The sequence below is a fragment of the Teleopsis dalmanni genome, chromosome 2 (assembly GCF_002237135.1).
Source record: "Teleopsis dalmanni isolate 2A chromosome 2, ASM223713v2, whole genome shotgun sequence".
NCBI classification, from domain to species: domain Eukaryota; kingdom Metazoa; phylum Arthropoda; class Insecta; order Diptera; family Diopsidae; genus Teleopsis; species Teleopsis dalmanni.
In genome coordinates this window covers 48,493,461-48,506,678 of record NC_051847.1, presented here as the reverse complement: position 1 = coordinate 48,506,678, position 13,218 = coordinate 48,493,461, and the positions used below count along the sequence as shown (strand labels likewise).

General features: G+C 28.4%; 1 protein-coding gene across 2 annotated transcripts; it reads right to left on the bottom strand.

Annotated features, from left to right (window-relative positions):
• Positions 1-3,571: 3,571 nt before the first annotated feature.
• Positions 3,572-11,970, bottom strand: LOC119681009 (lysosomal-associated transmembrane protein 4A-like). 2 transcript variants are annotated; one of them, XM_038094065.1, is made up of 5 exons: positions 11,715-11,970; positions 11,370-11,567; positions 5,368-5,554; positions 4,694-4,832; positions 3,572-4,625 (listed from the first exon to the last, which is right to left on the bottom strand). In XM_038094065.1, exons 2-5 carry the CDS (start codon positions 11,475-11,477, stop codon positions 3,896-3,898), a joined length of 1,164 nt encoding a protein of 387 aa, XP_037949993.1. In that variant the 5' UTR covers positions 11,478-11,567; positions 11,715-11,970; the 3' UTR covers positions 3,572-3,895. The 2 variants fall into 2 exon arrangements, with proteins under 2 accessions (XP_037949993.1, XP_037949992.1); XM_038094064.1 differs by lacking the exon at positions 11,715-11,970 and having other exon boundaries at positions 3,572-3,797; positions 3,855-4,625; positions 11,370-11,477.
• Positions 11,971-13,218: the final 1,248 nt, after the last annotated feature.

Here is a 13,218-nt window from a genome sequence, read left to right as displayed (position 1 = left end):
CATACAGACTGAGATCGGTACATCGGGTAGGTGTGTATGTTGGGGGATAGTATTTAAAATAACAGAGAATTTCTATTGAATGTTGTATATCATTAATGGATGTATCAAAACTAATATGTAATAGCGACTACACTGGAGACACGAAACAATTTCTCATGATCGAGCGTATAGGTATTGTGGGACGAGAACGGGCGTCAATGGAAACCATTGACTTTAGGTTACTTTGTACGAGAGTGTTGTAGAACACATCACATACCTAATTATTATTCTAAATTTGGACCAATTAGATATGGACGAAGACATAAGGTTTTTAAATAATCATGAATAATAATAATTAAAGCTATATACACACACATACGGTTAAAATCGCCATCACACACGACGAGCGGGCTCGTATTGAGGGATAAGTAATTTTACAAAACGCGCAATCGAAACATCGGCACAGTAAGAGATCGAACACTACACTGTGTGAGCGAAGACGTTTGTCTAAGCTCGTCATGATGAGAAGGGCTTGGGTGGATTCCTGGGTCAATCTCGTGAAGTCATGAGAAGTTTAAATGAATGTAAAGGTGACAATGCAAGCACCTAAACACAAAAAATTTTACATTAACAAATAGTATATTATACTAAGAAAATATGTAGTTGAAACCAGGTTTACACTGTACTTCGTTATTATTTAACTGTGCTTTATCGCTGTAATACACTGTATCTATTATAACATATATATTTGTCCTCAATATGGTCGTACTTACTTTTTTCTTTGTTATTTGTTATTATTTTCCAAGTATCTCTGCTCTATGCGCGCCTTTTCCAGTCTTGTACAAGTGCGGTTAGTGCTCCTTCAATCACACTACCGGAGACACAGTCTACCTCTACACCTTCTTCCTCCAACTATCCCTTCAAATATCTTTTTCACTAGAGCATCAACATCTATTCTCACGACATGACGAAGCCAACGAACCCGCTGGTTGTTAATTCGTTGAATTATGTCAATGTCGTGATAAATTTAGTGGTTCATACGAATAGTCACCAACTCGTAGAGGACCAAAGATCGTACGAAGAATTTTTCTCTCGAAGACTCATAGAGTAGCTTCATCATTCTGTGATAATATCCATGCTTTTGCGCCATACAGAATATGATCGTTCAATAGATTGTTATCCAATTCCACTTTATATTACTTCTATAAGAATATAACAAATCATTTTTAATCGTAATCACTTAATGCTATAAAAACTTGATATGAGACGTAGTTATAGGTTTTACTATAATTAGTCTTTAGTTATAATTATTAGTGTTTTAAATAACGTAAATAGCAGAAACGGTATCTGATATAATATTCTATAAATAAAGGTAACAAATAAATTGACAATATTTTATAGCAAAGCAGATTCAGCATTTTATAGGAAAAATATTTTTATATATAAACAACTTTCTGCATATGTACTATAATAGTTCAAGCTCTACTTTTACATTTATAGTAAAAGCTTATAATTATCCTTTCAGATTAAACTTTTATAAGCGAAAGTTTCTCAATATCCTGACATTTTTTTTACAAAGTTTAGAATAAAAGTTTCGAAGGTTTTCATAATTTTTGTGTTCTTGAACTTATAAGAAAGTTTAAGGTCATGGGTGATGACCATAAATTTAAAAGCACACTTCTGTTACTCAATGTAACCTTGAAAAGCGATTCAAAGGATATGAAAAATGTGTACTTTTTACCTTCATCTACCTTCTTATATAAAATTGGATTTTGTATAAACAAAGAATTGCTTGCTATATTACTTAATAGAACTTGACTTGGGGGTAAACGTACTTTTTAAATTCTTATATTTAACTGAAAAAAATACAGGATTTAACACTTAGAAATTTTCTTGTCAGATACTTTCTACTTTATCACTATATCATACTTAAACTAAATTATAACAAATTTTATGATTTGTATATTATGAAATTTTGTTGAATTTTTAAAGAAAAGGCTTGTCAAGAATTCTGAAGTGTCGTAGTTACACTATCAGCTGAATATATAAATGATGTCATAGTCCCTTGAGACCTCTTACAAAACAAATACATGGGTTGGTATATAGATGATTTTTGTGGTATAAAGCAAAACTATGTAAAACTGAATGGTTGGAAACTGAATAATTTTAAGAAACCTTATGTTGAAATTATTTAAAATTTGTTGTGCTCCTTCAAATTTAAGTAAGAGTTTCTTCTACTAAAAGAATTTTAATATCCTTACTTCCAGATTGCATATAGTGCATAACGAATTTTACTAGTCCGTGTCTGAATGATTTCACTTATAAACATAATTATTGACTCAGAGCATAAATTATATACTATGAGCATTCCACAAGTTACTACTCCTTCTCCTTGCTTCATATATACTTTATTTCATAATTATATTTTTCCTCTATGTAATTTAGATGTGAAATCAGTACATTTTGCATAAAAAAAACAGTTCTTCCACTACTAAATGTTGTATTAATGTGTTTCCGACTTCCTCATTTGAGTGGGTGTTAAACTTTACGTTATATTTCATATAGTCATATATACCCAGTTATTTATGAACAGAGCGACCAACTTATGGCGTAAGACAACCTTGTTTTGCACACATAATTAATTATTATATATAATAAATTGATATTTTAATTCTGATCAACTATGTGCATTTGTCGAGATTATGTATTACAATTGTATTTTATCAAATATCTTTAATTATTTAATAGTTAAAAAAAATACAATTTTATATTTCGCAAAAAATGTTCGCCTTTTCCAAAGGGTGTTTATTTTATTGCGATTTTTTTTTATTTTAAAAACTAGTGTATTCGAATATATATATATATATATTTATGTATATATATATTTATTAATATTCTTTTTATAATCAAGATTAAAATATTAATAAAAGTAATAATTATAATAGTCTTAATATAAAAAGTAGAGGGTAACTACAAATATTAAATACTACATTTTTATAAATATAACAAAACAGAACATTTATTTTGTATTGTATTTTTTAATAAACAATTTTATATATAAAAAAATAATAAAAAATAGATAAATTCCAAGTATTACATGGTCGGAAAACTATTATTGTAATAGCTAGATTTTTTTAAACAATTTTTGAGCTTTTAACATTGAGTGAAGAAGCATTTTAGAGTGTGTAAGCGAGGTGAGCAATTTTTTGTTAATACCAAAATTTTAATTTTGTTTTTAAAAATGGAATGTTTAGATAAATATATATATGTGTATTATTCCGACTTGTAACTATTGGAGTTAATTTCGTTTATAAAAACAAAACTTGTTTTTTTAAAATTCTAATATTTTACAATATGAATTTAATTAAATTTGTATGGTATTAATTGTATTTGTGTTTCACTAAAATTGTCTACATTTCTTAAAAATTGATTTTTTTGTTTGTTAAAATTTGGATATATTAATTATATATTATTAATATGTTTAAATAACATAGCAAAGAAAAAAAGAGCGTCTATTCAAATTGATAGTTTTAGTTAATAAGATTTCCATTTTATAAAATTAATGTGCATTTTTAATATATGTTGCACGCACGAATAATACATAAAATTTAGTATTTTTATCTTAATATGTATACTTTCAATATGTATAATTTTTGTTTAGTTCAACCTGCTTAATTTCTCCATATAATTGTGTAGAATTTCAGTATTGTTACAAATTTGTTTAAAAAAAAATAAAAATAAAAAAGGATATTAATTTGAAAGAAGTTAAAGATGAACGCGTAAAGTGAATAACATTAACACTTATTTTGAAAATTGCACTAAAAAATAAAACAGAATAAAAATACAAAATAAAAACATATAAAAAAAAACTCTACACGCAATTTAGTCTCCAAAAAATCACTACTACACATACAAATTAGGCTTGACTCTCATTTGTATGGGCAGCATTCTGAGCAATGCTATTAGCTTCCGTAATGGACGAAACTGCAGCTGAATTTGTTGCAGTACGTATTGGTGATTCTTGTTCATCCACATTTGTAACAGTGACTGTATCATTGTATGCTGGTGGTGGTGTTGACAAACTATCATCAGTATCAGGTGTTATAATATCAGCATCAGCATCAGCTGCAACAGCAGCAGCGGTGTTCTCATTACGCCTCATTGGTGGCGTATTTGCGTTAACATGTACAGTATTATTGTTATTTGGTGTATCATTATTATTATCAGTGCCTTCAGCATCATTTGTGTTGGTGTTCTCTTCAGCCTCATAATTGGACATGGCAACTTGATAAGATGGTGGTGGTGCTTGTTTCATATACTGTGCAATAGCTTCATCGTAATTGGGCAAGAGTGTGGAATAAGCTCGTTCCTCCGCAACTAAATTGGCACTGGCTATATCCGGCATAACGCAAGGTAACAATGTACGCATATTTTGTTGGCGCAATGTGAGATATTTGTAGCAACGCCAAACAATGCCTATAGCATATGCTTTGAGAAAAACAATACAGATAAACACAACCAGTACAACAATCACCAACTCCTCAGGTGAAAGTTCTAATAATTTCTCGCGCCACGGCAAGCGAGGAGATTCTGCGACAAGTCGATGTATTGCTTGCAAATAGCACAGGTAACCAGCAGCAGTTAAACTGTGAAAAAAGGGTGAAAATATAATAAATTTCTTTTTATAAGCAAAAAAAAACAAAAGTTGACTTACGTTGTAATTGCAAAGTCAAACAACTGCAAGCAAAAGAAAGGCAACAAATGTGATGGTTTCCCCTTAATGGTACCATATATCATCATTAATGTTATTGCTATCATACAAGTGCACACTAAGCCGCCCATATCAAAATTTTCTGCAATAAAAAGAAATATTCGTAAAGATTGAAATAAATTTTAGTGTATTTTTAGATTTAAAAAAATAACATATATTCCTTATATTATATTACTTAGATAAGGAATTGTGTCACCACATTAAGATTTATCAATACAAACACTTGACTGGATTTAAATAAAAAACATACTGCCAATTATAGTCAACTTCATAATTTAAGTATAAACAATATTTTGGCTATTTATAAAATCTACAACCATTTTATAATTTCATCATATAAATTAATCCTGCCTCTACACAAACTAGACTTTAGCACACTCTAGATTTGGCACTAGATTTTTGTGGACTCTCAATATCCCAAATTATACGTATTTACAATCAAACATTTTAATAAAGTCTAACCAATACTGTCACTGAATTACCCAGCGCCCACACTGGCTAGACTTTAGCAAAGTTCATATATAGCACGTATTTCCACTCAGACATAAAAATATTGCCAAAATCTGTCCAGTGTAGACACGGTATAATTAATTTGTTTCAACAAGTTTCATACTTACGATATTGCTTACGATAAATTAGTGAGTGGTCACGATAAGCATAAGGCGGTTCAATTTTGCTTAAAGGAGTAGGCAAAATTGGTGCATTGGGATCCACGTTATAGTCGTAACTATTTTCCAATTCCTCCATCATGTGCGGATTGCGCCATATAACAGCCAGCAGACTCAGAGCCAAAATGTTCAAGAACTGTAATATAAATACAAAGTAAATAACAAAAATATAGTAAAACTGATAATGAAGTGAACATAATTATTAGTTTTTATTACAAATTTAAAAAGTATGTACTTAAGACTGTTTGTTAATCCCAGAACTATCTACAAGTTGTGAAATAATCAGTGATTTAAAATAGACTCTTAATTTATTTATTGAGATTCTATCAGGGAAATCCTTTTGTCAAACTGTATCAGTTTTTAGAACAAAACATATTAGCAGTTCGAGAAGGTCTTCTCTAGAAGTTTAAGGCAGTATAAACAGTCCATTGAAGTCAAAAACATAAATAACAGCTTTCTAAGTCTTAATAGATATAAGCCAAGATATATCACTGATTTATAAACTGAACATACTCCTTTCTGTTAATTATTATCTATCAATGATAAAAGAAACAGACATGGATTAGGAATATAACTGACACATCTGTTCTAAGACATGCATTTATAATAACGTTATGAATATTATATTATTTTACACTTTATTAAAATTATTTACCCTTTTTTATGTCAGTGTCGAGATTTGTTAGTTAGCTTTTTAATATCCTTGAAGCCTCCGACCTGATAGAGCCGCATCTTTCAAAATTAAGGACGTAATCAACTTTATAGATTTCACTTTTATTTTTATAGGATAGTCTGTGCTCCGAGTACTATGGTCTTTATACCTGTTTTAGTTGTTCATTTAGTCAGTCTGATTCAACGTTTTATATGTATATGGTATCACTAAGGCCTATTATTTTAGCTAAAGTGGATTTTTGGTGTGCACAGCTGCCAGGGCAACTTAATCTAACATATATCTTTTTTAACTTTATTTTCTTTTTTTTTTTTGACTGATATCAGCCTTAATAAGAACTTAAAATATTATTACACCTGTTTGAAGTATTATAGTATATTGATCGAACAAAGGGGCCTGCTTGAAATAGTTCGAACATCTTATAGTGTTGGAAAAATTACTACTATAAATATTTGTATAAATTCAATCGTAAATAAAATCTGACGTAGAACAGATGAACTGTTCAAGCCCCTCAAATAATTGGGAACATTTCAAGTTCGATCCAAATCTTTCATTTAAGTTTATGTGTTCGATCAGCAAGAGCATCTTAATACTTCAACACTTCAAATCACTAATCTAAATTCATCGAGTCATATATAATTTAAAAATAAAATAAATATAAAAAATACTGAATTATATTAGTAAAATCTCTTTTAGGTACTAACTTTATGAAGAAAGCATATAACAGCCTAATAGGAGTTGGATATAACCGTTTCAGCCACAATGTAGACGAAAGCAATCCCTTTCCTGAATAGATTGGAATTGATATTATAAGCATTATAGTTAAAATAAGAAGAGAGCTCTCAAACTTTGCCTTATGTAAGCTAAGAAAAGGTAGTGTGCACTATTTGTGTGTTAAAGGATATGTGTAGGAGAATAACCTATTTTCATCGAACAAAGAAATAGCTATTTGAAGAAGCCAGCTTTTAAGATTGAAGAGGTACATAATTTTTTAAATGGATAATCAACGAAGCTATACTGTATAGCAATAAAATAATAGAAAATGAAACTTTTAAGTCAAAGAAATTAATAAAACATATAAACTAATACATAAACAAATCTATATTCTTGCAAAAGTTATAAAAGCTAATAAACTCTAAATATTATATTTATCTTTAGTAAATAAATTTAAATCAAACCAAGCCGTCGGCAGTATTGAAACTTAACAATTAAAAATAAAAATATAATTAAATAATTCAATTATTCCGCAACTGGTTTATGATCTCGTTTTAATATAAACACAGTAAGTGAATTTGTTAATAAAACTTTCACAGCAAAGTAACAAAACTTCAGAAAAATGTGCGAACATAAAAGTCAAGTACGGCTTTGGGTCAGTTGGTTCAGGTGCGCTGACTCTGAGCTTCAAATTTGGCAGGGCGCGAGTGCGATTACTGGTAGTTGTAATCTCAAAATATTATTTACGAATAATTAAATATAACAAATAATTCCAGCATCACTAATAATGGGTATTTGGCAATATCGAAACAGCTATATGTACAGCTAAAAATTCAATTAATTAAAATAAAATTAAATGAATTTTTGTTGTTATAGTTTACTACTTTTCGAAAAATATTTTTATGTAATTGAATTATTATATACTAAAAAGAAAAAATACAAATAAATTAATAAATATAAAAAAAAACTTAATTATATAACCATATTTTTTATGTTATATAAACTCAATACGACTAATGTCAAAGAAAGCGAACAATCTATAAAAAAAATTGTTTGTTTTTTTCGTTAAAGTAAAATATTTAAAATATATATTAAAGTGAAAGAAGAAGACGTCTGACATTATTTAGATAATTATGGAGCAGAAATGATTCTAAATAAATATTTAATTTCTCAACTAGTTTTTTCTGCTATCTTTCATCCATTCGAAACGTTGAACTGTAAATTAAGAATCATAAAGTTCACAGAATCAAGGAAATGTTGCGAAACTGGGCATCGGACTTCAAATATGAACGTGTCCAAAAATTAGAGAGAAGACGTGACTGATACTTAGACTAGGTGCTAATGAATTTTTTTCACTTATTTAAATAAAATCGTTCGCCGTAATTAACTACGTCAAATGAGTTGAAAAAAGACTGTATAAATATTTACTCGTAAATATCGGAACGTGTAAATGAATTTAAAATAACAAATTTAAATATTTGCATGAATGTCTGTCGTCAAATTGTATCTTAAGACTTTTATAGAAGAAATTAATTCAGTAAACTATTTGCATTGTAATCTGATTAATTCCTTAATACTGTACTGCATTCCTCGCGAGAATTTAAATTGTAAATAAAGAAGCTCAATTTTTTAATATATATAATTTAAATTATATAAATAAATAAATAATTTTGATTTTAAAAAATTAGTAATTTTTTAATATCACGTTAGATATAAGCGAGTACGCATAAGAGTTGATAGTAAACCATTAAATGAAGCATTTGTATTCATTACGTTGCGTTATTAATTGGCCTACAAAAAATTATTTTCAATGCTTTGAATGGCTTGGAGATTAGTGAAACTTGGTTTCGGAAGACACGGTGGTGAAGGGAATTTGATTTACTGCTTTGTGTTCAAATTTACAAAATAATTTTGCACAGCCATGAAAAATGTAAATAAAACTGATAAGCGCAAATTGTATTGCAAAAGGCTGTATCTCGCCCATTAAACAGTTGTTATATTATGTATACTTATGAGTCATGATGTACTTTGCTGCAAAGATTGACCCGTACATTTCTGTAATGTTCTTGTAAATAATTTATCTTAGTTATAAATAAATTCATATTTTTGTATAACTTATATTTCATTTAATTCAAATTTACAGTATTTTTATTTAGCAGGCAAGAAGTTATATAGATGATAAGCAACCAGTTCTATAGCCCGACTTTACTTCTGGGGGGGCTTTGAAAATTTTATCTTATTAAACAGTTACTATATATTACTAACGAATACACAAATTAATTAAAATAGTTGTTGGTTGTTGTGCCCTCCCCTAAACACAAAAAAAATATATAACTTTTTAAACCGTCACTAATGTATATACAAATGTATAAATAGAGTTCTTATAAATAGAGCAATTCTTTCCAAAACAAAAAAAAAATTTTTACCTTGTTTTAAAGATATGACACATTAGTAATGAATACTATATACACATGTATAAACATTGTTATATATCGTATATCATGATATTGATCATATCATGATCATGACGGAGTCTATGATTTTGAGTCATTTGCTTGAAATGGAAAGTGAAAAAAAGAAAAGAAGGCCTATTGAATCCTTCTTAAACAAAACTTGAGTTCCACTAATCTTGAGCTAAGTTTCATTAAACGATGATCTGAATACAGAAAACTATAATAAAGTGCTGAAATATTAAGTGATCTGATTCACGTTTTAATTTAATGTACAAAGAAACAGGTAAAAACAACAAGTAAAGATTTAAAAAATATTATGCATTGTAAATTACTTTCATTTGCGATTTAGACAGTTGCAGGAAATAAGATCCAGGTCCGTTTCTATTTAAACATAGTTATTATATATGGGAAAAACAATTAAAAATTCCACGCTTATTATGTAGCAACATGGAATATATAAGAACTGTTATCTCGTTGTTGTCATGGGATTCTATTTATCCTATTAGTTTTTTTTATTAAATATGAAATGTCACATTACCAGTCTTATTGCGATCGGAAACAGAAAGGAAGGAGAGAACTAAAAAACTTACGCTAAAAAGAAATAACTGTTTCTGTCAAGTCGGTATATCAACGCTTTCCATTAATTTAATAACCTGGACTATATGGTAAAGCAGTCTAGCTTATGTTGGATCGAGAACACGTATGTTGATAAACAATACTTAAGTTATGACTTATCCGTAATAAAAACAAAAAAGGGCAGAAATATAAAGTTTAGAGGGCGGGTGATAGTTGTAATATTTAAGCTGATTGAACTTTGTTAATGGAAAATAAAAGTTAAGCTGTTTAAAAGTTAAAAAAAGTTGCGCTCTCACGAAGCTAGGTATTCTACTAAAGGAAGCTCTATATTAAGTGATGGAGACAAATGGTTAAACTGAAACAACGTTGTATATATATGAAGGTTCTTATAAAATGCAAGTTTTTTTTACCTAAAACGAGTACTTGACGTTTTTTGACGCTCAAAGTATAAGAATAAATGAGTACAACAGCTTCGATCCTAATAAACTATATAATAATAGTAAATACCTAAATAATAATAACGAATAAATAAATAAAATTAATAATACTTAACAGCCAAATGAAGTGTTATATACATCATTACCCAATTTGATGAGTATTTTACAAATATCAAACCTCATGAGTTAAACAAAAAAACACATTTTAATTAAATTATTTTATAATAATTAAATTGTATTGTTTCTGTTTTTAAACTAATAACGTTTATCATAACTATTTTTACAACCTGAATCACCCATCATAACAAACAAAGAACCATACCATTTTATATCTTTAAAGAGTGGAGAATTTATTATATTTGCAATATAAGTATGCTTCTGATGTCTTCAGAGTTTACCCAAATAATCAAAAGATTTATATCAATGCAAATAGAAAACAGATTAATAAATAAAAACACATCCAGTAAGAAATATATCTCATTGCAGTTCATTTGGAATATCATAATGTCAACACATCTTTAAATATATTAAAATGTGCCATAAAAAGACACACGATATGTGAGTAGATATCAAAACAATCTGTTTTGTCCCATGACACCAGATATTTATGCATTATAATACAATTTTATATTCTTAGATATTATTTCATTTTTATTAAATATTTGTTTATTTTAATTAAAGTCACGAATCAGTGTTTGCACAGTTGATTATGTGCGGTAATCGTTTGTGAGTTAGGAAAGCGAAGACACCGTCTTATCTTTAAAATTCTGCAAGATTTCTTGCAGTGCATGAGTATACGTGCATATCTCCATATAAATTTTATTCATATCATGTACATACATACGTATATGTATAATATATACATTTCATATAATATATGAGTAAAAAATATTAAGTGACAACCATTAGAGCAAAAGGATTTTACTTTAAGTTAAAAATCAATAAAGGTTTCTAAAATTAGAAATTTGCCTTAAAACCTTGCCCCGCCTCTTACCCAAGTTCTGGCAGCAGTGCCACACTTACATTGTTATTGTTATTCTAGTAAGCAATTGCACCCATATATACATATATATAAATATATAAAACATAATAAAAACTTACCAAATGCCAAAGGCCAATCATGATTGTTGCGGTGTGAACGTGAAGTCCAAAACAACACGTCCATTCCTTATTCCGTTGTGGACCCATTTTGATGCGAATCCTTAGCATCTCATGCACTACAGAAAAGTGTTTAAGGTGCGTGTGCTTAAAGCACTTAATTAGTTGTGTAACTAATTTTTACAATTGTATTGTAATAATCTGCAAAATTGTTTTCAATGTTAATCAAAACGAAAATACCAAAAATATCACACAACAAAGAAGGCGTTAATTAATTTTAGCAAGTTCTTTACTCTTTGCAATATTTTTTAATACGTAACATTTATAATAATCTTGGCAAGGATTTACCTCAATATTTTTTCGACACGAATTCTAATATTTATATTTTCTTCTTGATTTGTTCACTTTTCTTGCACAATTTTCACTCGCACTACCTAAGAACGCAATAGAGAAATTTTTAATGCCTCAACAACTCAGCTCCGAGATGTTGTTGAATTAATTGTAGTATTGTTGAAATTCCAACTTTGACGTTTCTGTAGAGTTGCCAAAACACTTATGCGAAATAAATGTTAAGTAATAACAAAGCAAATAATTTTCACAATAAAAATCAATTTAATGAATACTTTCAAATTTCATATTTAATTTATATATAATATATATATTAAGTTTAAAAAGTTTCTATTTTTTATTAAAACAGTATTGTTGATAGGTAGTTATGATTTGTCAACGAATTTTGATAACTGTCATTATTCTAAATAACATCTTTCACCATGTTATATACAGCTATAATATGTGCTTGAATTACTTGAATCTCCAATTCCAACATGCCTTGTGTTATTATCTTCTAACAATACAAAATTTAATATAACAAGGCCTATTTACACTATCATGAACGTAACATGAACATGAACTTGAAAACCGGTTACCGGTAGATAAGAGAGGGAAGAGACTGTGATGTGAGTTCATGAATTTCACGCAATGAAATTTGCTGCGTTTCTTCAGCTTGACACGCATACATATGCAATGTTATGTTTATATTTACCTTTTAACGCTGAAAACTCTCAATTTCTATGCTCTGCACTAATACACACAAGCATTTTATACGTTTACACAAAACAAAACAAATTTCACGCTCATGACAGTTCATGATAGTGTAAACTGAACTGACAGTTCTTGTTGTTGTCAAGTTCATCTTACGTTCATGTTAGTGTAAATAGGCCAATATGCTTAAAATTAAAATGTAAACAAAGAAAAGCTCTACAACTAGAGGTTTTTCACATATAGATGCTCTTTCATATACTTTAAGTAACTTAAGTACATTGGCACAGTAAACAACAAAATCTTTAAGTTACTCAAGTAACTCACTTAAGTAAGCAATGGAAACAAGATATTAAAGTCGGATATTTCAATAACCAAGCTACTTCTACACACAGCGTAAAAAAAAAGTTGCATAGAATAATAAATTTGACTATAAATTAGCAAAAATCTTATATTTCTTTTATTAACGCTAAATGAAATATTTTTTTGTACATAAGTGATTTAATTTATTTGAAATGTAAATACAATTGTTGGGAATTTTATATATGCGTTGCCATAGATAACTTTTGAGTAAATTTTAAGTTGAGCTAAATAAATTATACACATTTAAACAGGTTTTTTGCTGATTCATATTAGATAAGCTTAAGTCTAAACTTATTACCATAGATATATCTATTATTGTACACACCATAAACAAATTAATAAGCGCTATTGATATATCTTCATAGATTTTATGAAGAAACGATCTTGCTTGTGAATATAATTTTGTTTTGGTAATGTGTAGTTTTCAATAAACGAAAATCTTACAAATAAC

Bases quoted from the DNA above. Each gene is read 5' to 3' on its own strand.
- LOC119681009 (XM_038094065.1), bottom strand. From the start codon at position 11,477: ATGCTAAGGATTCGCATCAAAATGGGTCCACAACGGAATAAGGAATGG. The intron at 4,833-5,367 runs GTAAGTATGAAA...TTTTTATTGCAG, and splicing joins AATTTATCGTAAGCAATATC to AAAATTTTGATATGGGCGGC. The intron at 4,626-4,693 runs GTAAGTCAACTT...CTTTTTTCACAG, and splicing joins TTTGACTTTGCAATTACAAC to TTTAACTGCTGCTGGTTACC.